Source organism: Lagopus leucura, unplaced genomic scaffold (genome assembly GCF_019238085.1).
Source record: "Lagopus leucura isolate 7727_CA_CO unplaced genomic scaffold, USGS_WTPT01 Super-Scaffold_100159, whole genome shotgun sequence".
In the NCBI taxonomy this organism is placed as follows: Eukaryota; Metazoa; Chordata; class Aves; order Galliformes; family Phasianidae; genus Lagopus; species Lagopus leucura.
The window spans coordinates 23,362,910-23,386,662 of NW_024962335.1; the positions used below are offsets into that span (position 1 = coordinate 23,362,910).

Sequence of the window (23,753 nt, forward strand, 5' to 3'; positions counted from 1 at the left end):
CTAAGGAACTCGCTGTCCACATGTTGAGTCCTATCAGAAATTCAGTGCTTTGTTTTGGGACGCAATTTTTGGTGAGGTCTTAGTGCCACCATCAGTCATCTTTTCTAAGTGCCACTAAGGCACATGGTTTGATGGTTGGATTGGGTGGTTGGACTTGGTGATCCTGAAGGTATTTTCCAACCTGAATGATTATATGAAAGATGAAGGTTCCTCAGCATAACACTGTATGCAACGACAGCTTCAACTTACAAGGTAGACAAATTGTAGTTGTGATAGTGTTGGTTCCAGGCATTTTAAAAAAAATCATTAGTCTCCCTGAAATCATGTGGTTAACTTAAAATTAATACATCTTGAGGACAGGAATTCACCTTTGTTAAGCATTTGTGCTACCACTATGAAGTTTAGAAACTCATTGAAAAACAATGATCAGATTATAAATATATATTGAGAACTCCAGACCAGTCACTTCAGGAACTAGCGTATATATGGCGCAAAGCAATAAGATCATTAGAACAGCCATAGCTGAGATTCTGTATCCAATTTCCAAAGGCAAGTGTGATTGTGTATCCTGTGCAGTGAAGGCCTTTTAGAAATTGTCCTAATGAGCCAATATTGTTTACACTGATTTTTTTTATAGAACTCCCCTGAAATGGGCTATGTACCGTTCTGCTTGCCAACAGAGTCCGAAATTCAATATTTAACTCCAACATGATTTTGAGCATGGAAAGGTTTGACTTGAAGGGACTGTGTTTAAAAACAAAACAAAACCAAAAACTAATAACATTTTTTAAAATTTTAATTTAAAATGAAATAAAACACTGAGATGTTTTATGGTTGGTAGACTTGGATATCTCACTGCACAGATGAGCAAATGCAAACACCTAAGCATAGTGAACAGCCAATGTGTAACTTATCTGAGCCATTCTGGGAGTTGAATGAGACATGATACGCCTTATGATGATCTATTAGATGTAGCTGTCATGCTGAAACTGCTCTGATTTAAATGGATGCCCCTGGTACTCTGTCCTTAATCAGTGGTTGGTAGACGGACAATTGACTGTGGTGTTTCAAATGGCTTTTTTAACCTTGGAAAAGGTACCAGACTGTCTCTGAAATTGCAGAAGAGAAACTAGTAAAAACTTTTCTAAGGTTGAATTTCATTCCTATGCATGATAACAGTGCAACACCTAGCCAGCTTTTAATTCCTATCCAGAGATCCTAAATGAGTCATAAGCCTTATGCTGCCTTCCATAATGTTACTTCCCTCTGGAAGGGTAATCTCCTATTGGACTGATCTGAATATAAAGTGACAGTTCATTTCAATTTAATCAGAGTAGTGGACCAAAACAAAAAGAACTAGGACATGAATTTCTTTGCTTCTTCACAGCCACTCAGGCTAGAGTGTTTCTACATTGGATGGCTTCAGTTCTTTGTCCCAACAAAGGAAAACAAAGTCTATAAGGCGAATGTTTCTCTGACTTAGATCTAGATATGGACAGAATTCTATTATTCTTTTTCAGTCTAAAAAAGAAGGCATCTTGAGCAAGAAAACTCAAGAGGTTTCTAGTACTGCTAGCCAAAGACTATGAAGAAAAATCTTATATTGGTTAGACGTTATCTAATCAGCACCAGAGGCCAAATTTGAAGTTTAATTGAATGCATAATTAAGGCAAGTGCTTGACCATCTCTATGATAAGCAATGAGGCACCCAACTGATAAGTATTGATGTGTGATTGTTTGCTAGGTTATTCTGAGGACTAGATATTTAGAATGATGAAATAAGCAAAGAGATTCTTAGAAAAGTATAGGTTGAAAAGAACTTTGGTAGGTTGTCTTGTCCAAATTCCTGCTGGAAGCAAAACTGTTTCTATAATTAATCAAGTTGCTTGGAATCTTCTTCAGTGTAAAGGTTTCAAAATCTCACTCCTCCTATTATAGGCCAAATTGTGTTGACATACGTTAACATCTTTTAAAATGTAAGTTTTCCAATAATTTCATTTTTCCTTATAGAATAATGTAATTTATTCATTTATTTGTTATAAGGTGACTAGCAGAGGGAATTGCCCCCCTTTTACCTTGGTTTTCTACTACAATTGGATGCTGACAAAAAATATAAGTCTACTGAAACCATATATAATTTCAATTTGCTCCTGGACAAAGTGCAACAAAATAAATAAATACGGAGCTTAGACTAGATCCTGCAAGAGAACCAGGCATGAAGTATTTGTTAATTTGCCAAGAAGCGCTTGGAGACCGTGCATATATATCGTGTCTGCAATTGTTCAAAACTATTAATGTTCTCCTTTCCATTTACTTCCATGGAAGTACTTTTAAGTGCATTGTGGGCATGTTATAAATTATCAAGCACCAAAGCCTGGCTTGTGCTACATTCCTGTTTTATAGTTGCTCATTTCAGATTTGCGAGAATTCTATATTTATCTGGTTTATTCTTCTAATGCTGTGCATCTTTAAAGTTGCAGCACATGGCAGTATTCCCCATTCACAAGTGTTACTTGAAGGTGGTATTTCTGTAGTACTAGGTGTGTATTTAACTTTGCCCACAGAAAAGACGGAGGTAAAGACATAGTATTTGGTTGAAGTAGAGTAGAGGCAATGCAGATCATATTTGGAAATCTAAGCTTTCAGACAGTGTTCTGACTTCTGTTTACTAGAGCAACAGGTTATGTTTAGTTAAATACCAGCCATCTACTTCCTTCTGTGGTCTTATTTTATCATTGTCAGGTAAATAACTTTTTCTTGATTTGAGGGGGAATATTCTTTTGGAGGAACTGGTAGAAAGGACAGTGTGTTTTAGGTCCAGTATTAGCAGCAGATTAGGTTATGTTCAACCATACGCTATCTAATCGTTCCTTTATTTTTATTTAAAAAAAAAAAAAAAAAGGGAAATGGTCAGTGTTTTCTGCAGTGGCAGTCATTTTCATAAGTCAAAAAATTCCAAACACTTATAGGTTTTATTCCCTGATGTATTTGTGTACTATTTTCATGCATACTTAGCTGGAAACATCTCCTGAGTAACCAAATACACTCAGAAGTAACTCAGTGTTAACAAACCTGTCTCAACATCTGCTTTATTGACTTGATCTTATATATAAATGCACACATGTGGCTCTTTCACAGTGAAAGTTGAAGTTATTAAGCAAATGGTAGCATTCAGGTCAGCATACTCACAGAGCAGGGATATCTGTATCTTAGATGTGATGGTAACTTGTAATCCAAAAAAAAAAAAAAAGAAATCTCTTGCACAAAGTATTAGGGCTGTTTTTCCAGCTCTGCAAGTCGGTTTCCTTGCTTCCCATCAGCAAAATATAGTTTTCCCTACTCGGAAAAAGTCTGAGTGTTCCCACCCTGACTTGTATCTCTCAGAGCCTATTTGTACAATTAGTGAGAAAACATCCTATATGACAGAGGCCCTTAAAATATCATTGTTTTCCTTGGATAACTGAATATTTGCATTACTGAAGAACTGTATTCCGTTATGTTAGGGAAGCACTAGGGAATAGTAGTGCAGACACTGACGTAACTTGGTCTAACATCGCACAGGCAGCTTTAGATGGGTCCTATCTGTGAAGAGCTTGCTGCACTTTGCTTCAAATACATAAAATCTAGATTTTGAAATTGTTTGTTACAAGATAAGCAGAGTTCTAGCAGAGACAGAGAGCAATATTTGAGAGAACCTGTGCTGAGTGAATTTCAGATTGTAAACTTTCTAGATTGGGATGTATGAAGTGCGAGGCTCTGACTGTGATTGAGCCCTGGCTAACTCTTGCATTGAGAATGTGCTCACTGCAAACAGAGCTGCTGGGTGGATGGGGTTTGAAGAGCTAAGGACTGAGATAGAGTCATTCTGATGACTGGGTCCCCAGGAGCAGCAATGGTCTGCTTGCTCCTCTCATGGCAGGAGAAAAACCCCAAGGCACCCTACAGTGCTGTGCTGGGATTTCCTGTTTTCAGACTCCGCCTGTGAACCCAGGCTGCCATTAGGTACCGTTTAAAAATTAAAAACAAAAACAAATCTATGACGTCTTCAGAAAGCACATGGGATTAGAGGGGCTTTGTACTTAATATAGTAATCTTCTTTTGGAAATACATCTTAGAGGCTCAGCAGCAAGTTACTGTTTGTTTCTTTAAGAATGAGATGATGTACAGTTTGTTTCTTGGCAGTGCTGGTGCTGGCTGGTCTGTCAGCCAGGGCAGCTGATGCTTATGTCCTATATCTGTAATAAAACAAATGAGAACAGTGGTAGAGCCATGTGTGTTCTCCAGGCACTGATCAGTTTTAGAAAACTTTTATCAGTCCTCTTTTTCCACTCATTTTGCTTTTCTGTTTGGTAGTTTGTCTTAGGTGTTGTTTTTTTTTTTCTTCGTTTGAAACATTTTTATCAATACTATTTAAACAGGAAGCTCCTGCTTTGTAATTCTGCAACCTGCAACATCCTTATTGAATCTAAACCTCATCAGCACGGTTCCCATTCCTAAGACGCAACTGAAAAAATACCATGCCCTCTTTCTTTCAGCTCCAGAATGTTTGCTGTCTTTTGATGCTGTGGTTTGAGTATGTGCTTTTAAGGGACGGTGCCGTGGTGTCTCCTTTCCCTCCAAGAATGTTGCAGGCAGCACCAGCAGTCCCTGGAGATGCTCAAGGTCAGGCTGGATGGGGCTCTGAACAACCTGATCTACCTGTGAGTGTCCCTGTTCACTGCAGGGGCTTGGACCAGATGGCCAGTAAGGGTCTCTTTTAACTCAAACGATTCTGGGATTCTTTTGACATGGCACAAAACTGCCTTCTCAGAGGAGTTTCTGGATACTTTATGGTGTTATGCCCCTCGGGAGCCTGAAATACTGGGGCCCAATCTGCCTAATTCCTGGGAGCAAAGTTTGGAGTGAGCAGCCAGCAGCGGCACGGCTGCCCATTTAGCAGAGGCAGGTTAATGGTCCTGGGGCTGCCGAGTGCACTGGGTGTTCCTCTCATGTCCAACCAAGGTAGCAGGTGGCTGAGTCATGTCTGAGCTCTCCAGGCAGGGGGCACTGAGTGGGACTGCACCCAGGTCCCTGGAAGTCTGCTTCTGTCTCCTCACTGCTGGGCTTTGCTGTGCTCATAACAGCTCTTCAGTTTTATGGTGTACGGCAGAAAGGGAACACAAATTAATTAGTAGGCTCTTCAAATTCTTCTCGATTCTGAGCGTGAGCAGCTCCCTGAAATGGCCTTGGAGTAGCTGCACTGTATAAGTTGGGCAGTATTTTTCCTTCAGTCCTGAAATCATTAATTTAAGTGCAGAGGATCATAAAATCTCACTCCTCTGCTCAGTATTCTGTATCTTATCTTCATTTCAGAGGCTTTTATATAATTTTGCTTTTTTTGAAGCTTTCCATCGTAACCCAGGCATTGTAAAGAGTTTATTCAAACAACCTGTAGCATATATGCATACGTGCATATATATAAATGTATATATATGCGTGTGCATGTAGGATTTTGGCATATTATTACCTCAGTGATGTGGTTCAACGAAGCAGGAGTCAATCATCCCACAGACATCTTCAGAGACAGCGTGGTATGAGGCTCCTAAACCAACTCAGTGGAACCTGTTAGCTGCTGAAATACTGGCTGCTTGTGCAGTGCTAAATAACGATAAAGTTTTTTTCCAGAATTTTCTCAAGTATTTGCCTTCTTGGTCTTTTGGTTGTATAATACAGGTATTTCAATGAAATTCATGGAGTGGAAAGGCTCTTCTGGCTGGGCAGAGCAGTACAGCAGAGCACTGCTGCCACAGAGAGCACAGAGCCAGACACAGCAGCATTTGTCCCAGTGTTTCTTGAGGTCAGGGGCAATGTTTAGAGATAAATCACTGAGCACGAGGTCAGCCTCAGACCTTCAGTTGTTTAGCCAGTCAGGTTCAAGTTGTACCTGGAGCTGGTAACCAAGAGAATGGGGCAGTCAAAATCCCTTTGACTGCCAAGAGACGTTGTAGGAGAAGGCTGTTTGGGGAACCCATGTTTCTCCATGAGCCATTTTCTCTGCTTACAGAGCAGAATGAATTGAGTACAAACAGCAATCTCAAGGGCAGTCTGAATGAGAGAGTGGGCTTGGAGCTGCTGGTGGTCTTTTTTGAGGGGAAGAAGAACTTGCCCACAACTGTAGGAAACCCTTTGGATGGAACAGGGAGTAAGATTCATTAATGCAGTAGTCACTGGTGCTGTAAGCTGCTGCATTCTTCTCTGAGTTCAGTGGGAGAAAAATTCTTGGTGTCCTCATCTGTGTCTGTCTGGAACAATGTTGAGCAAATTCTGTATTGTGGGCATGTTCAAAAGCTTTACTACTGGATCAGATAAATACAGAACAGTACTTTTCTAGGTGTTCTTTGTAGTAAATTCCAGGCACTACTGCAAGTGTTGTGGTATCATTATGGGAGAGAAGAGATCGATATTTTAAAGTGCAAGCATGTACCTGCTACCATCAGATGGACTTTCTCAGGCTTATAAAATAAGAATGCTAATATAAACATGGAAATGGACGAGTATCACATTTTTTGATTAATGAGTTGCTAGTGAGTTGCTATTAATTACCTGAATCTGAATGGAGGAAGTTCAAATGGGCAACTGAGTCAAATGATGAAGTGATCTTATGTAAACTCACACATTTTATGTTTTTATGTCATATGAAATTGTCATACATGCATTTATCAGCACCACAAGACAGAGGAGCAGGGCAACTGCAGTTTGGAACTGCAAAGACAAAGCACTGAGCTGCCTGATTGTCTTGCTGCATATCCTACAGGATATGAACAAGACTATCTGGGCTGTTTTAATTTCTATTTGAGATTTTTATTTTTTGAATGAGAAATACTCTTAATACCTCACTTTGCAGCTTAAACTCAAAAGGGGCCTAGTCTCCCTTTGCTGTCATCTTGTTTTCATGTACTTATTTCCAACCCAGCTTGCCACACAGCACTTCTGTAGTGATTAGCTAATGCTGCCGTTTCCTTCCTACTTAGATGGAGGTCCACATTACTTCTGCAAAGCTACTATTGTTATTTCATTCCAGGGCTGAAAACCCAGAGATGAAGGACAGAGAGCTTGTGTGCTGTCTCCTGAAGGCTGCTTGAATAGGACTGTACTGTCACTAGAAGTGACTTTGTTTGGAATGTGCTTAAATTTCAGCCCTCATTTCACAAGGACATGTACATTTCTGATGGAATAACTAAATGCTTCATGTGTTAGTCAGCCTGATCCAAAAATCAGAAACTGGTGACAAACCAGTAGCTTACCTATTCCTAGCAAGAGAAAAAAGAAATCCCAAAAAAGACATTGTGCAAAACACTCATCAGTGAATTTCTCCCTGTCCTTCTCTGCAGCACTGCATCCAGCAACGCCTTCTTTCCAGAAGTAGAAAAGACCTGGATACAGTTCATTCAGAGGGGTGACAGCACTTGGCAGTGTTTCCTACAGAGAGCTGGTGCTGGCACATGCTTGTGGACCCTCTGCCCTCCTCTTGTGCACACACTTGTGCAGTGGTCAGTCCCTACCATGGCAAAGGCAGCAAACGCCTAACCAAAATTTGCTGCCGTTGTCCTGTCAGATTGGTTGCAAAATATGCAAGTCTGAGGAGGGAAGCCCTCTGGCAAGTCACAGATGTTATATGTACCCAAGTGATGAGTAGTGAGCTGGAGGCCGTGTAGGTGGAATGTGACAGCAGAAAACTGTCCTTGTCCAGTGTTTGTCACTCATGCTAACCATTGTCTTTCTTGTTCTTTTTTCTCCCCAGGAACGAGTGGAATATCTCTTTCTCATAATTTTTACAGTGGAAGCATTTTTAAAAGTAATAGCATATGGACTTCTCTTTCATCCCAACGCTTACCTCCGCAATGGCTGGAATTTACTAGATTTTATAATTGTGGTAGTAGGGTGAGTACCTGCATCATGTCTGTGAATGCACTGTACACCTTCGGCCACTGGGAACCTTTGGGAGCATGAAGGCGTATGAGGGTTGGAACATCCCTTATAAGTGATGTGAGGGGTTGCTATCCATCTTTTCCTCTCTATCACATGTTCTACCAAGCATTACTGCACAATCTGAAAATACAGTTAATTCCTGCTGGTCATCTGTAGGTGTAACTTGATTCATGCTGATTTAAGTGTGTAGCAATGACTTACCTTAAGGTAAATAAATAAGAATTGACATCCATTTGATACACGTTTTCTCTCTGGTATCCCTTGCTAATTAGACTTTCCTAAAACTTTCAGTGGTTTGCAAGATATGGAAATTAAACTGCTGTTTTTGTAGTGGATGAAAAAAGAAAGCAGTGCAAGTGAAATGCTTTTACACATTTATGGTAGAAGAAAATCCCTTTATTTGCAAGTCTGTGTGAATATTAAAGAAAAATATATATGCAGAATTCATAAATTAACAATGCTATTTAATAAGAAATAAGTTCTACATTCTTGTGAACTTCTACTCTTTTGCAAAGAAAGATGAAAAATTTAAATCTCCGGTTTTCATTTTCAGAAACAACAACAAAAAAAGTTCAATCACACTTCTGATGGTGATCTTTTGATTTTGGCAATTTTAATACTTTAACCTTTTTAAAGACTAATAATTTTACTATTATATATATTATATATATAACTATATATATATTATCACATTTCCACTTGAAGCTGCAGTCTCTGTGTTTTTCAAGCTTGGCATTTAATATATTTGAATAAAAACAAAGTAAAGAACCTTCCACTTTTTTTCTTACCGAGTGTAAGAGATAAATAAGGTTCTTGATTTGTAATTGTTGAATGGAAGGAATGAAGAATAAACTATCCCGAAGACAAAGAGAGAAGGTATTTTTTCTTCTCAGTAATTGGTCCCACCCTCCCACAGCTCCATTATTACAGAATGTCATCGCCCACAAAAACTTTCAGTCTTTCCACCTCTTTCCCAAGGAAACTTTTCATCAGAATCATAGAGTGGTTTAGGTTGGAAGAGGTCATCCAAGTTCCAACCCCCTGCATGGGCAGGGCTGCCACCCAGCAGCTCAGGCTGCCCAGGGCCCCATCCAGCCTGGCCTTGAATGCCTCCAGGGATGGAGCACCACAGCTTCTCTGGGCAGCTGTGCCAGGGCTTCACTTCAGCCTCTTGAGTGAAAAATTTCCTCCTAACATCTAACTTAAATCTCTCCTCTTTTAGTTTAAAACCACTCCCCCTTCTCTTATCATTATCTACCTTTTTGTAAAAAGTTGTTCTGTCTTCTGTTACTAAGCTCCCTTTAAGTACAACTCCCAGGTAAAGATTAAAGAGGGCACTCTGAGTCATCAGTGCTCCTTACAATTTCTGCTTCTAATCAAAGTTCAAACTGACCATTTTTGGGATGGTCCCAAATAACTGTTTCAGCAGACTGTTTCTGCTCTGTACTACTGGTTCCCTACTGCTTTCATTCAGCATTCTGGGGATAATGTGGTGATGTGCTGGAACAGGTTGCCCAAGGAGGTTGTGGATGCCCCATCCCTGGAGGCATTCAAGGCCAGGCTGGATGTGGCTCTGGGCAGCCTGGTCTGGTGGTTGGCAACCCTGCACATAGCAGGGGGGTTGAAATGAGATGACCTTTAAGGTACTTTTCAACCCATGCCATTCTATGATTCTTTGAAAATTGGGCGGAAGGAGTTTCTACTGAGGGGAGAGAGAACAGGTCAGCACCAGTTGTTATTCCCAAGACATCACCACTCAAAGTGGGCATAGCTCCTCTGTTTGCAGCAGTGCCCAGTTTCCTTTGCCCTTCATTCCTGCCCGCAGCCAGAAGATTGCACAGCGAATTAGTAATTGAAAATTGGCAAATCCCCAACCCCTCCCCTGTTATTGTTGCCCAATTCTGTAGCTGGTTCTGCCTTTGAATGTCCTCAGACATCTCACATGCCTTGGGATCACTGCTTGGTGAAGAAATACTGGAGAACAGACCTCCTATGAATATGATTATTTCCTTTTCATCTCTATGAGAAAGACTTTTTAAGGAGAGGTCGTGTGTTACCTCTTCTCCTTCCATTGGTATGCTAGATAGCAAGACTCCAGAAGTCACAGGGCGGCATTATATCTAGTTTAAGTACAGTCCTTTTCAATTTTCCTCCCAAGACAGTTAATCAGCAAGATGATATACAGGCTGAAGTTAATTCCCCTGCCAATAAAGGCAGAAGCAGCGTGTCTCAGCTCTTGTACCCGCTCTTGCCTCCAGCAGCTCTCAGTCTCTAGATGGGCAACAAAAAATGTAACTGGGGTGGGATTACACAGCATAATAAACATGGCCAAGACCCCATGGTCTCTGTTAAATAGTAACAATCTTAAGTGACAGATTGGGCTTCAAGGCCAGATGGGTCTGTTTGATGTTTATCTGTTTGAATTCTCTCCTAGGCTGCCACAGCCTAACCCAGTGTGCTGCTATTTCTCTCCACAAGCCCTCTGCAAAATCTACGTGGCGACGCCATCTGTTCCTGTTCTGCCCTGTCATGTTCTCCTAGGGGCTGAAACACCTCAGTGACATCATGTTTAAATTTCAGTGACATTTCAATAGTTTGTTAGAGCGGTAGCCCCATGGGGAAACAAAATATACAAGTGAGGGAAAGTGAGGTGGAGGAAAAGTGCAGAAATAAAGACTTGTATCAGCATTTCTTTGTAGCACCTTTTTCTGGCCACTGATGAAGCTATTGGAAAAAGCTGAATGATTTGGGCATGATTGTAGCACTGGGCAGAGGGGGTTATCTGGCCTGGGAGGTGAGGAACAACATGACAGTAATAATAGAAGCATCAAAAAAAAAAAAAAAAAATGACCATGGTAACTGATGTTTGTGCTTGTTCTGCCTCAGGCCTTATTTTCATTTTCAGTGATGGTTGTTTTAGAAAGTCTAGTTGGGAAGTATTTCATATATTGATGAAAGCTAAGGGAACAAAGGAAAAGACAGGTTTTTAGATACTTTGTTCATCTCTCAGTCCACTTAGTATGTAGTGCTTACTACTTATGATGGTCCCTCTGTATGGGGCATTGGTGAAACCAAAGTCCTGACAGTATTATGTTCAGTTTTGGGCCCCCTCACAGCAGGAAGGTATGGATTTGCTGTGAAGATGTGAGAAAACAAGAGACATGAGAAGCAGCTACACAAGCTGGGCTTGTTTAGTGTAGAGATGAGGAAGCCGAAGGAAACTTCATCACCCTCTGCAACTACCTTAAAGCAGATTACATCAAGGAAATGACGGTTTCTCTTCTTGGGTGACAAGTGATAGGATATGAGGAAAGAGCTTCAAGTTGTGCCAGGAGAGGTCTAGGTTGGATGTCAGGAAGAATTTCTCCATGGAGAGGGTGCTCAGGCTTTGGAATAGGCTGCCCAAGGGGAAGTGGTCGAGTCTCCATGCCTTGAGGTATTTGTGCAGCATGGATATGGTTCTTAGGAGCACAGTTTAGTCTTGGTTGTCGTAAGTGCTAGTCGGACTTGATGATCTTACAGGTCTTTTCCAACCTAAATGATTCTATAATTATCATGGAATCATAGAATGGTTTGGGTTGGAAAGGACCTTTAAGATCATCCAGTTCCAACACCTCTGCTACAGGCAGGGACATCCCCCTCCAGTCCAGGTTGCTCAAAGCCCCATCCATTAGATCAATTAAGACCCATTAGATCGATGAAATTATAATTTGGTATATCTTGAGAAAATAAAGCAGCATAACTGCCTTCCTTTACCTTAAAATGTGCAAGGCAATAGAATAAGAGAAACGTGGTGATGTGTAGAACCAAGTGTAAATTTTAGGAAGAAGTGAAGACAACTGCTGTGTTTCCAGGAGAAAGGATGCACTTTAGACCTGAGGGCTTATAACAGCTTATCGTTCTTGCAGTGCAGGAGATCTGCTTATTCATCAGTTAAGTCTTTTAAGGCTTGATTCTAGCTTGTCTTTAAATAGCCTATGACCCTCCTATAGCAATACCATTAAATACTACTTTAAAGAAAAATGTCTGTCTGTGGGTGCCAATCAGAAGCGCTGTGGATAAGAACATTATTAGTTAAGAGTAGAGATCACACCCATAAGCTGCCTAATGAGACACAACCCACAAGCACTGACAATTAGTCAAATTGTTTCCTATGTCCTGTAATTTTACTGTTCTTCTTTTGGAAAATGTAAAACTTTCAGATAAAACAGCAATGTCCTTTACCATTAGGCTGCTGGAGGAAATTTCTCTTGAGAAAAGACTAACTTGACAATGTTATGTTAGAAGACTATCTGTCTTTCCTGGCAATGCTGTGATTTGTCTGCCAAGCACACTCATTCTCCAAGGACCCATAGCTTCTGCCAGTAAAAAGGTGTCATAATTTGAAAGGCAGGCTTACTCGGGAAGGTAATCAGCAAAGGTATTTGGAAAAGATCTGAAATTCAGAATAGATTGGAAAATGTGATCACAGTACGTCTTCCTGAAGGCCTCTGGGAAGTTTCTAAAGGACAGACCCAAATGCTTCCACATTCACAAATCACAGGTGAATTGCAAAACACAGTGAAAATAAAAATCATTCTAGCTTACTATTTATCTATACCTATGAGGACTCTTTCAGCTGTGTTTTTCTGCTGATTTTGGCCTTACGAATACTAAGTTCTCTGTTTCCTTTTTATATTCTGGAGGCCCTTGACAGGTTCCTTTTTATGCTCTAAAAATCAGCATGCTTTCCTCACAGAGGAACTGAAGAGTTGTAGAGCAGGCTGCAGCCCTGTCATGCTGCTGTTAGAGTCATCTAGCAAAGAGAATACCTTTTAGATGTTTCAAATATCAGAAAGGAAACAGAAAAATATGAGAAAGTGGAAACAGTGACGCCAGCTTCACGTGTCATAAGTAGGTCTGAATCATACAGAATTGGACTGTGCCCGTACACGCATTGCGTGTGATAGAAATATGTTTTCTGCTTTCCATGCCTATCAAATGAATTTCGTTCAGGTGTAGTCAAGTCACAGATGAAATTCAGATATCAAGGTGTTAACTGCACTGCTGCAGTGGAAATACTACATCCTAATGAAAATGGAGCATGAGTTTAGCATGGAAGAAAGTAGTTAGCTGGAAGGAAGTAAGATCAATTTCTGAATTCTTTCAAAAAATAGAAAAGAAAAAAAAAAGTGAAGATTTTCAGTGGCCACAAGAGCTCAGCCTGCTTGCATTTTTATGTCATCTAAACTTTGATTTCTGTGTGTGCAAAGAATCCTCTCACATCTTGCTTGCAGTCTGCATTTCAGCTAACTCTCCCACTGAGAAGAGACAGAAAGAGCAGGGTTTTGCTCTACAGTACCTTTTCCCACAGATTTTCATCAAAGAGCAGACTTTCCCCCGCTATAACTAGGACTCTGGCCTCATAGTTTATACCAGTAGCTTAACATCCATCTGTCTCTTTTAGGACTGGAAAGCAATTAGGTGACGAACTAGGAAGACTAGATAGAGATTGTAGAAACAACAGAGTGTATATGGGGTGTGGGTTTTCCTCCTAAAAGAGGATGATGGAAGAGGCAGTCAGAATCCTTACCTTTCTTCTGTGTCTTCTCATCTGCAGTATTTCTAGGCAGGTCTTATTTTTCCCTCTGGGTCATAACAAAGTTACAGCCCGAAAAGCATGTGGTGGATGTACCCTATGAGCCATAGAGCTGCCCCTGCCCTAACTCAGGAGGAGCAACAAAGGACAGATAGGGCAGGGTGTCATCTAACTTTGGAGAGAGGAATAAAGATTCAATAGGCCAGATTGGACACAGTGTAGAGCCAGGTATAAAGAGGGAAGAGTGAAATAAATAAAGAGAAAGTTGTATTGCATTGGTAAAAAGCAGGATTAGTGCACAGGGAGATATTAAGCATGGGGCAAATGTGCTAAAGCAGGATTAGCGGGAGTAATGCAATTTGAGGTTAAACGTGGGTTTTTAAAAGCAGCAATAGCTGCAAGTTATTCCTGACAAAGTAGGCAGTTCCATGCCTCAAGATAGCATGTTTAGCATGTCAGTATGGGAGCACACAAAAGGGTTACAAGGTCTGCAGCTGAGCTGCACTGGTCTGAGAAAGCAGGTTCTTGATCCAGAGAAATGAGTTGCTTTGCCTTGTTTTTGTGTCTTTTGTATTAATTTAGAACATGTGTAGCTTTTCTTAGGATTCAGAATTCTAGAGCAGTCCGTGGTTTACTCACTGCATGAGTGGCAGGAGAAATGCCCTTGATGCCAACTGCCACGAACTGCTGTTTGGTAGAACGTAGGTCCAACCATGGGCAGCAAGGAGACTGGACCCTCACTCGTGCATAATTGCTGACCCAGAGTTCTGCGACATTTTATTCTCAACCTGAAGACATCTGAAAAAAACAGCATAAGAAACCTTTTACAGTGGATTCTTTTTCTTCCAGAGGATCCCAGGAGACTGGGACTGTTGTATGGGAATGTCAGTCATCATCTAGTATGGGAATTGTGTTGACTAGGAAGATAGAAATGTTTAAATAAGAAGTAGAGCACACTTCTAGAGCTTAATCACTTGCTTTCTGGAAATATATTAAGCCAAATTTGACCTACAGTGTTTCTATTATGAAGACCAGCAGAAAATTGCGACTCTGTATAATCTGTATACACAGCTCAAGGAATACATACATTCCAATAATTCACGTTCCTTCCATCAGCCCTTGTTTATCGCTCTCTGTGGTGTCTGTAGTCAACTCAGTATTTCTGATAGGCTCTGTTTTTGTCTTCTCTGCATCCTGCTTCACAGTCTGCAACACCTACAGCTTCAGCATCCAACCTCCCCCCACGCGGTTTTTCCCACACTTGTTACCTAGTTGTTAAATCTCTCTGCAGTGCCTGTAGTTGAGGCTTTCAATAGATCCAGTTAGGAGTTTCTCAGTCACAGATGACAAGTTTTATTGGTCTCTCTATATGAAATTTTAAATAAAATTTAAAAAAGAAAAAAAAACTAAGCTGCTTAAGAAACTAATTTCACATTTGCATCTCACTAATCCATCTTTTTCTGTGGTTTTAGTGCTGGGGAAAAGTGTTGGCTTAGACGCTTCAGTAAATGAATCCTTTTTCTATTCAGGGCAAGCTCCCTATATTTGCAGCCCTATCAGTAGGCTGTAAGCAGACTGCAGAGCTCCCTGCAAAGCAATCAGGCAGCTCAGTCTCTGCTTTACATGCAGTTTGGGGGCTCTCTGTGGAGTCTGCCAGTTAAGAATGTAGATAATGAGATCCTGACAGAGGCACTGCAGACTGCGATGTCTGGGAGACAAATCAGCCAGCACTCAATCCAGGGCACTTCATCCAGACTGCTGCCTGCATCCCAGGCAGCTTCTTAAAGTTACATCTAGTGTTTCCATGGCATGCTGTGGGCCATGGGGTCTCTGCCACTTGCAGGCAAAGTTTTCTGCAGAGTGCCAAACATCCATTTAGACTGGAACATCTTTTAACCTTCGCTGAATTTTGCTGGGTTCAAGCCGACAGCTTTGAGGCTGAAAGCAATGTCATTAGCAAACTCATGAGGAATCCGTACTCCCCCAAAGGTTCCAGTGTTTTACCAGAAACATGGAAGCTGCTTCCTGACAGCTAATTTATTAAATCAAACACTTACTAATACACAGGGTGAGCCTTCATCCTTTTCATAGAAGAAAATTCTTTCCTGCCTTGCTCTGCCTTTTCAAATGTGTTTTGATAGAGACATCTTAAACAGCTACTCCTACTAGCCAAGACAAAACACTTGGACTGGTCTAATAAAATATTCTAATAATAAGACTCCTACAGTTTTGCACTTTCCATAGCCACTGCATCAAGAGATTTACAAATGTACACAAACACATAATCTGAGCTTACTCTCTTATCTAAAAATGTGCACCTTGAAGGAGCTCTAATTTTTAAACCCAGTTCTACCTGCAGTGACCTTGGTAAATCTTAATTCATTGTAAAATGAGTGACAGATAATTAATTATTGAGTTAATTATGAATGATGATTCTTTCCCCATGGTGCATGGGTGGTTAATAAAGATAGCAAAAAAATGTTAACAGCAGAACGGGTAACACCAACAATTTGTGGTTTCTTGCCTTTCCACTCAACTTCCCATGAGTATGTTCTTAGCGGAGGCTGCCTTCAAAACCTGACCACATGTGCTTTCATCATGAGACATTGCCAGAATGGTCATTTCAAAGCACCCAGTGCAGGGAGCACACCTTTGTATGCCAACAGGCAGACAGGTATAGCTGGCCGAAAGGAACCATTGGGCTGAAGGAGGAGCACATCATGTTTATGTCTGTTCCAGAAATCAATGTTTTGCAAATGATGCAGACATCACCGTTAGGCTATTGCATATGGGAAGAGTCTGTCTCTCCTCCACCATATGCGAATGTTGAGTGACATGTGTGGCACTCTTCACAGGTCTGTGAGATAGCTCATGTGATACGATGATGATCTCTGTTCTTGTTTAGCCCAAGCCTTGCTGTCTGCCTACAGCTCGTTTCTTTTCTTTTTACAGGCTTTTTAGTGCAATTTTAGAACAAGCAACCAAAGCAGATGGGGGGAATTCAATAGGAGGAAAAGGTGCCGGATTTGACGTTAAAGCACTGCGGGCTTTCCGAGTATTACGTCCCTTACGACTGGTGTCTGGAGTTCCTAGTGAGTAACATCATTGTTTTTGTTATATGTATGTCTGTGGAATGAGGATGGAGTAATTTGTAAAGCAATGTTGAAGATGGTATATGATGCAGATTGTTTTTGGTGTGGTGGGGAAGTCTTTTTTCAAATGAATGTAGCTTTGTGGTAAAGATGATATTAATCAAAGGATGACCAGACCTGGGCAGGGGGCAATGGAAGTTTCATGGCATGTCAGATGTGATTGTGCAACCTTCATAAGTAATGGAAGTGAGAGATCCAAGAGTTTCAAAATTTTGAGCAAAAAATCCTTTATGTAATTGTAAAGTCATGGTATACTGCTGGCATTGTATATTCCTGATCGTGGTGGAAATGCTATATGATCATTTGTGTTGGTTCTGGGGAGACAAGCTACTTCATTAAAATTGCATCTTCTTCCTTTTATGTGATGTAGACAGCTAGGAGCAATTTAGAATCAACGGGACACAGGGCAACGATATAGTCATGTTCTATGTCTTATTTGCTTAAATTATTTCTAATGCATCTAAGGAAGTCCTCAAGCAACTTTTAACAATTTAATATTCATTTTCTTATTTACAGTAAAGGTATGAGTAACTACAAATCTGATAATTCTATTGTGGAAGTGGAATATGTACTCATAGCATGGGAGGATTATATTGTTTATCTTGACAGTTTTAGATGGGATGCACAGACTTTCGATAAGATGGTTAGTTGAAAGTTGTCACTGCTTTCCTTGTTCATAGCAGTAAGTGATGCAGCAAGAGGAAAGGAGTTAATCTCCAGAAGAGCTATGAAGAGAGCTTTGTTTATTTTTATTTGGGAAGCCTGCTAGTTTGATATGTTAAAGTACTTCTAAGCCCAGTCATTCAAAAATCTTGAGTCAGGTTACCATAAATGCTGTGATGTAAGCTTAAAAATGATTCATTTGATTTAAAAGAGGCGTGAGGTTCTTTGGTGTGTTTTCTGATCCAGTAGATCATATCACAGCTGCGTCTTCAGGCTTTTTCTCCACAACCATATACAGTAGAAACTTCTTAAATGGAAGGTGAGAATCTCTGTGGGAGGAGCTGAAACATTAATAAAAGAAATTAATGGCATTATTATTTGGTCTTAATGTAGTCATTTGTTTCATACAATTGCATACACTGCAATAGCTTCAGTTAGTGCAGAATGCAAAATCTTTTTTGGCAGAAATTTGTCTCATAAAGTTTAGTCTACTCCAGCACCCACTTAATTCCTGACTGTAAACAAAGGTTTTGTTGTTCTTTCCATCCCATTCTCTCAGTTTTTTGGCACTTAACTAGTTGTCTGTATGCTCAGTGGTAAGGGGAAAATGCTCAGATTTAAACATCTGTGGACTGTAGCACTCCTGATGAGATGCTGCTGACTGGGATGTGCCCTGAGAGTGGTTCTGTCGTGGGCTGAACTATTTTTATACTATCCTTATACTTTTTGTTCTTTTAGAGAACATCCTATCTTCTTCAAGGCAAAGGGAGGTTTGTCAGCTCAAAAGTGTCCCAAGACTTCGAGAGTAGTAACAAGTTATATCCCTTGTGCATGTAATCAAGAACATTCAACAGAAGAAAACTATCCCTTCACGCTAGGTCCTGCTTGAAATTCATCCCTCTGATACATGTCATCTGTGAGGGCAGTAATCTTTGCTGGATGCTTTTAGAAGACTAGAGGAAGCTGAGAGAGCCACATCTCATGTAATTCATATCCATATTGTTTATATGATCTCAGTTCCAACATAACCTATCTAATGGTCCATTTGTGGATTTTCTCATTAAGTAATTAATTTGCAGCAGAACACAGGCAGCGAGCCTGGTGCACACTAGCAAATACCTAATCTAGACAACGGGATACCAGACCAGTATGAAATGGAGAAACCATCTAGAGGTTACTCTATTAAGTATCACAAAAGTGCAGAGTTTTAGGTAGCTGAACCTCTAGGTCCCACCCAAGTGCTGTCCCTGAGACATTATCAGCATCGCTGAGAGTTATACACACTGCCGTTGCTGTGTCTTTCCCTCTATAGAAAATTCCCTTTTCTTCACCTTCCAAAATATAGCAGCCTTTTTCACTATGAGGAGACTACCTGCACAGACTTGTTCTGACATTACAGGAGCGTTCCATGCACTGCACTTTCTTCTTAGCAGATTCTGTACGTGTGTGGCAATACTGTGATTACTAAGAGAGGATCCTCTGGGTCACTAGCAGCCTTCTTCAGCATGGAAAGCCCAACATCTGCTGTTTGGATTGAGATCCAGATCTAATTACCACTATTTGGAAGGAAAAAAAAAATTATGAAGCACATGGTGAATTTTTGCATGCAAATCTTAAACTCATCTAGATTGAGGTTGGGAAATGGGTTGTTTGAGGTGGAGAGATTGGCAGGTGGTGTGAGAGCAGAAAGGATGGAATCACTTTTTTTCTGAGTCAAGAAGAGTTTGTGTGAATTTTGTATTTTTGGCTCAATTCATAAGAAATTGTCCACTTTGAGAGGAACATCTTTTGTGTTCAAGTTCAAGCATAAATGACCTGTTCAAGAATATTGAGAGTTTTCACATGTGTTGTCAGAAGTGAGGGAATCAACGTGTGAATTGGCTTCTAGAGTAAAGTACTAATACCTGCATCTTGCCGATGGCGAAAATGAAATAAAAGTTCAAGGTTTAACACTTCCAGAAGTGGCTTTTAATTCTATGTCCCATACTGACTACCAATGCCAGCTACCTGAGTAGGCAGGAATATCTGAGCGCTTCAGATTGATAGGTACAGAGCATTAGTATCACAACTAAGAATCCCATTTCTCTAAGTCCTACCAATGCTTGGGACACAGCTATCTCTTGAAACAAAAACAAAAACAAAACACCTCTCAGTTGTGTAGGAAAAAAAAAAAAAATCAGAACTGTTAAGCAAAGAAAGTGGTTCATCTGCAAGCAGAAAAGTTAGTTCACCCACATGCAGAAAGGTAATGGTACTGTTGGTAATCTTTGTTAAGATCAAGCTGTCCGAGATGCCAAATTAATTTAGTGCCTCCCAAAATCAAATGGGTTTGAGGTCATGAATTCAGCAAAGCCTGAAGACTACGTCAGGATGACTGTTTTAAGGCATAAATACTCCATAGTCTTCAAGAGAACAGATGACAATTTTATTTCTTGTGGCTATATGAACGTTTGCAAGACCACTTGTCACAAGGAAGGCAATGGACTGTTTATTTAAAGTATGAGATAGACGTTTTGTACCCAGGTCAGAAAAGCATCGTGGGAGAAGCTTTCATCAGAAGTGCTGAACGCTGCGTCTTTGGGTTCCTGTTGCTTTTAAGTATCCACAAATTTCTGCTGTGCAGGAGGGACTGATTGTTTCTGTTGTTGAGTTTTTTAATTAGGATTCTTTGTTCCTTTCCTGAAAATATTATTTGGGATGAGAAGTACAGTTTTTATTGTGATTATGTGAGGTGTATTGCAGAGCAGGAGTTAGGTACTGCCCACAGGTCTCATCCCAGTGCTAACAGTGAACAAAATAGAAGTCAAAAGGAATGATTCAGCAACCTCTTTTATTATTATTATTATCATTAACTGTTTTCAAAATTAACACACTTCTAAAAATATAATCCACCCCCAATCGGTTTAGCCTGGAATTAACAGTTAAATCAATGTTGAATATTCTCAACAGCTCATGGACAATTTAAGTACTAAAATGCTAAGTTATGCTTAAGAATTAGACATAGCACTTTAGACCTTTGATGTACAGGCCAGACTGCTCTGTTCAACTATTCTGTTACGGTCATATTAACATAATTTTTGCAGTATGTGTTTTATTTCAACATACTTCCTGTTGTACCAAAGCAGCTTTCTTGTTAAAAAACTGAAATAAAAACCCTCACATGTGCAACAGAGCATCTGTCTTAACATGGCATTAAGATCAATATTCTGGTTTGACAAAGGAAAGAGAAGGAAAACAATTCCCAGGATGGACATAAGTAGACAAGAGCAAAATCAGCATGTATACCAAACCTTAATCGCTTTAGTGTCTTGGAAACTATTACCCAGTATCTCCTTTGGCAGGGGTAAAGTATTATGAGGCTTTCTAGGGACAGAGTTGAGTCAGTTCTTCTGTGGCAGCAGGTTTCTGATGATTACTCTTGTATCTCCATTTTGCATTATTAAATATTTTAAAACTTATTTTAAACATTTTGTTCTAGAGAAGGGCAAAAAAATGGCATCCAATTTGGCAGTGAAGAAGCATGATCCAATTAAAAAAGAAAATCACTCCTGACTATTGGAAAGGGCAATCAGTTACTCCTACACATGCTAACTCATGCCCATTTAACTTATTAAATTCCTTCTCTATCCCCTTTATTCATGCTGCTCACTTATGTCACCTCATTCACTCCGTTCATCCTCTCTATCTTGTACTTTGTCTTCATGTAACTGCATTGTTGCCACTAGTTATTGCCTATCTGATGTGTGCCAAACTTAATTTATATGCTCTTCTACATAACTCAAAAGCCAAATAATTTGATCAATATGTGTTGTGCTCCGTAGTTGCATTTTCAACAAGATCTTCTGCTTACTGAGTACTTGTGTTGGCAGAAGAACATGGTATCGTTACTAAAGCTAGGGAGGAAACTTGTCTGTTCCACTAGAAGAAGAACGTGCCACCTTTTATTCATGAGTGCTTGGATATGGCTACTATGTACATGAATTTGAATGACTAAGTAGAACTACTTATTTTTCAGAATGGTTCTGTCGTAAAAGCCCATGATTACTTTGAGTCCCTGTGGAAAGTAAGCATGTTCAGAAAAAGTGAATGGAAAACTTAAACATTTTTATATTTGACCATCATGATTACTCCTCATTTGTTGTGAAATGTTCTTCTCTATTAAATTCACACTGCTTTCTCAGTGCTAGCAATGTTCTCTGCCCCATATTCATTGAAGTGTTTTCTCATTACCGATCTTCTCCCATCCCCATCCCAAACTCCCTGACATTATTCAGCTTATTTCTTTGAACACTGTGATATGTAGCAAAGTATCCTGTCTTTACTTGTAATGTCTTGCTAGATCTAATTCATTCCAATATGCATGTCACCACGTACAACAAAAAAGAGAGATCAAAAAGAAAGAAGAAGATAAAAGCTGCTAAGCATTCTATGAAAACAGTAGTGGATGAGGAAGGATTGGCCAATTGAGAGAGGCTGTATTGGCAAAGTCATCTAGCTGCATTTGTTATTTGCCCTATTGTAGGCAGGTAAAGCAACAAAACCCGAGGAGTAACAGTCCAGTCTAGGGTTTTTTTTATATGGGGCACTGCACTAGGTACACTGTCCATACTTAATTTCAGTCAGTTTGAGGGGACGAGGAAAAGGAAAAAGGCTTAAAAATGCTTAAAATTGTTTAGGCTATAGTCCACATATTTCAATGAAGCTTGTTGTGAACTCTAAAATTGGCAGTATTTCCTTTTTCTTCTTTTTTAAGGAGTATAATTGAATCTAATAAATTCAAATCATGGGTAGATTGTCTGTATGGTCTCATAATTCCCAAAGGACCACAACAATAGAAAAATATGAGGGGACTTGTAGCAAATTGTAGAGTAACTACAGGATTTAAGACAATAAGGTCAGGTCAAACTCTCACCATGACAGTTCTCCTAATGTAAGGCTTAGCAAATCCTCTATTTCATGTTTGATTTTTATCCAGGAAGCTGAATTTGCTTTTGAAAATTATTTTTAAAAATGACTGTTGGTACTTGTATATTTGAAGACCTCTTAGTGCTGAAGGCATAAGTCTTTAGCTACACTTGATTTAATGGCAGTGTACCCAACCAGTGGGAGAACAGACATAATGATTTTTCTTGGGTACAATACTGGTCAAGATGAATCTGTTTACAGGACACATTGAACTCAAGTTTAATTGAAGCAGTCTCAAAGCCATGCTAGCCAAAGAGTGGGAAAGGCAAAACCAGTAAATAAGGATCAAGCGTCATGCAGAATGCCTACTTCCTGCTGCAGACACACACTGCTCCTGAACCTCCACATTCTGTCTGTCCTGCACAAAATGAGGAGAATGAAATGGTGATTTTTAATAAGCTTTGAATTCCCCCTTTTCCAGGGGGAATTCTTTCTTCCCATTTGTAGCGTTGTGTCAATTTGGATGTGCCACTTTGCTGGCTGATGAGGATGGGGCATACAGAAACTCTGTGTGTTCATAGCTCTTTCTGTATCTGTGTGTAACTTGTAACACTTAACTTATTCCTTGCCCTGCAGCTTCCTGTCTTGCCTGTGGTTGCTCTTCTGCTTGGTCCCTCAATTTCTGACCCAGCCATTGAAGCACGACTGAATCTATTGCAGACACTACTTTATAGTCATTGAAAGAAACATACACAGTGCAGTTATTTGGCTTGCATTGAGTTTTTGGGGGGTTTTAGTTGAATGCAGAATCAAAATTTTCTGCTGTACTTGCTGTTTTCCAGACAATCCAAGAAAATTAACACCACTCTCTATAGCTGGAGAAATAATGTAATTGAGGTAATAAATACAGAATTCAAGAAATCCAAAATGACATCTCTTTCAAGTACCAGGCATTTTTTTAATATGGCAAAGAAATGTGAACCACTGCCTATTTCTATTAATTGAATTGTATATACAAAGTCTTAAGTTTTAAGAAAAACACTATCTGGCAGTCAGGAAGATGATTTCTTGTCAAAAATGCATGCTTTTGGCAAAGTGAAGTTGACAGTCGTCTGTTTTGCATTTATACAGTGTCACTAATGGAGTTAGGGGCTTAAGTTCATCCTCCTGATGCATATGTGGTTATAGTCTAAATACCATGTGAACAGAGAAATCTGTGTTATCTTCCATAGATGGATTACAAAATATGAGAAGGAGTTTGATCAAAGTTTCCAACATTTGAAAGGTTTGTGCATGGATACCAAAGAACAGAGTAAGCTGGAGGAGACCATAACCTTGGCAGTTTATTGCCACCAAACCCATGTGACAAAAGTAATTGACAACACAGAGAATTGCTGCAAGTACCTTCAGGCAAAATTTGCCTTAAACTTTGCTGTTATTGCATTTAATCACATCAGTGACTGCAAAGTCTAGTTCCTTTCATTCCT

The 23,753-nt window shown here is 39.9% G+C and overlaps 1 protein-coding gene across 19 annotated transcripts in view; it reads left to right on the forward strand.

Annotated features, from left to right (window-relative positions):
- CACNA1C (calcium voltage-gated channel subunit alpha1 C) overlaps nt 1–23,753 on the forward strand; it is a 476,152-nt gene that overhangs the window by 264,631 nt on the left and 187,768 nt on the right. For all 19 annotated transcript variants that reach the window (XM_042889407.1, XM_042889395.1, XM_042889394.1 and 16 more), the window contains exons 4-5: nt 7,781–7,920; nt 16,499–16,638. In XM_042889407.1, the coding sequence (XP_042745341.1) occupies nt 7,781–7,920; nt 16,499–16,638 (280 nt within the window). The remainder of the gene's footprint in view (nt 1–7,780; nt 7,921–16,498; nt 16,639–23,753) is intronic.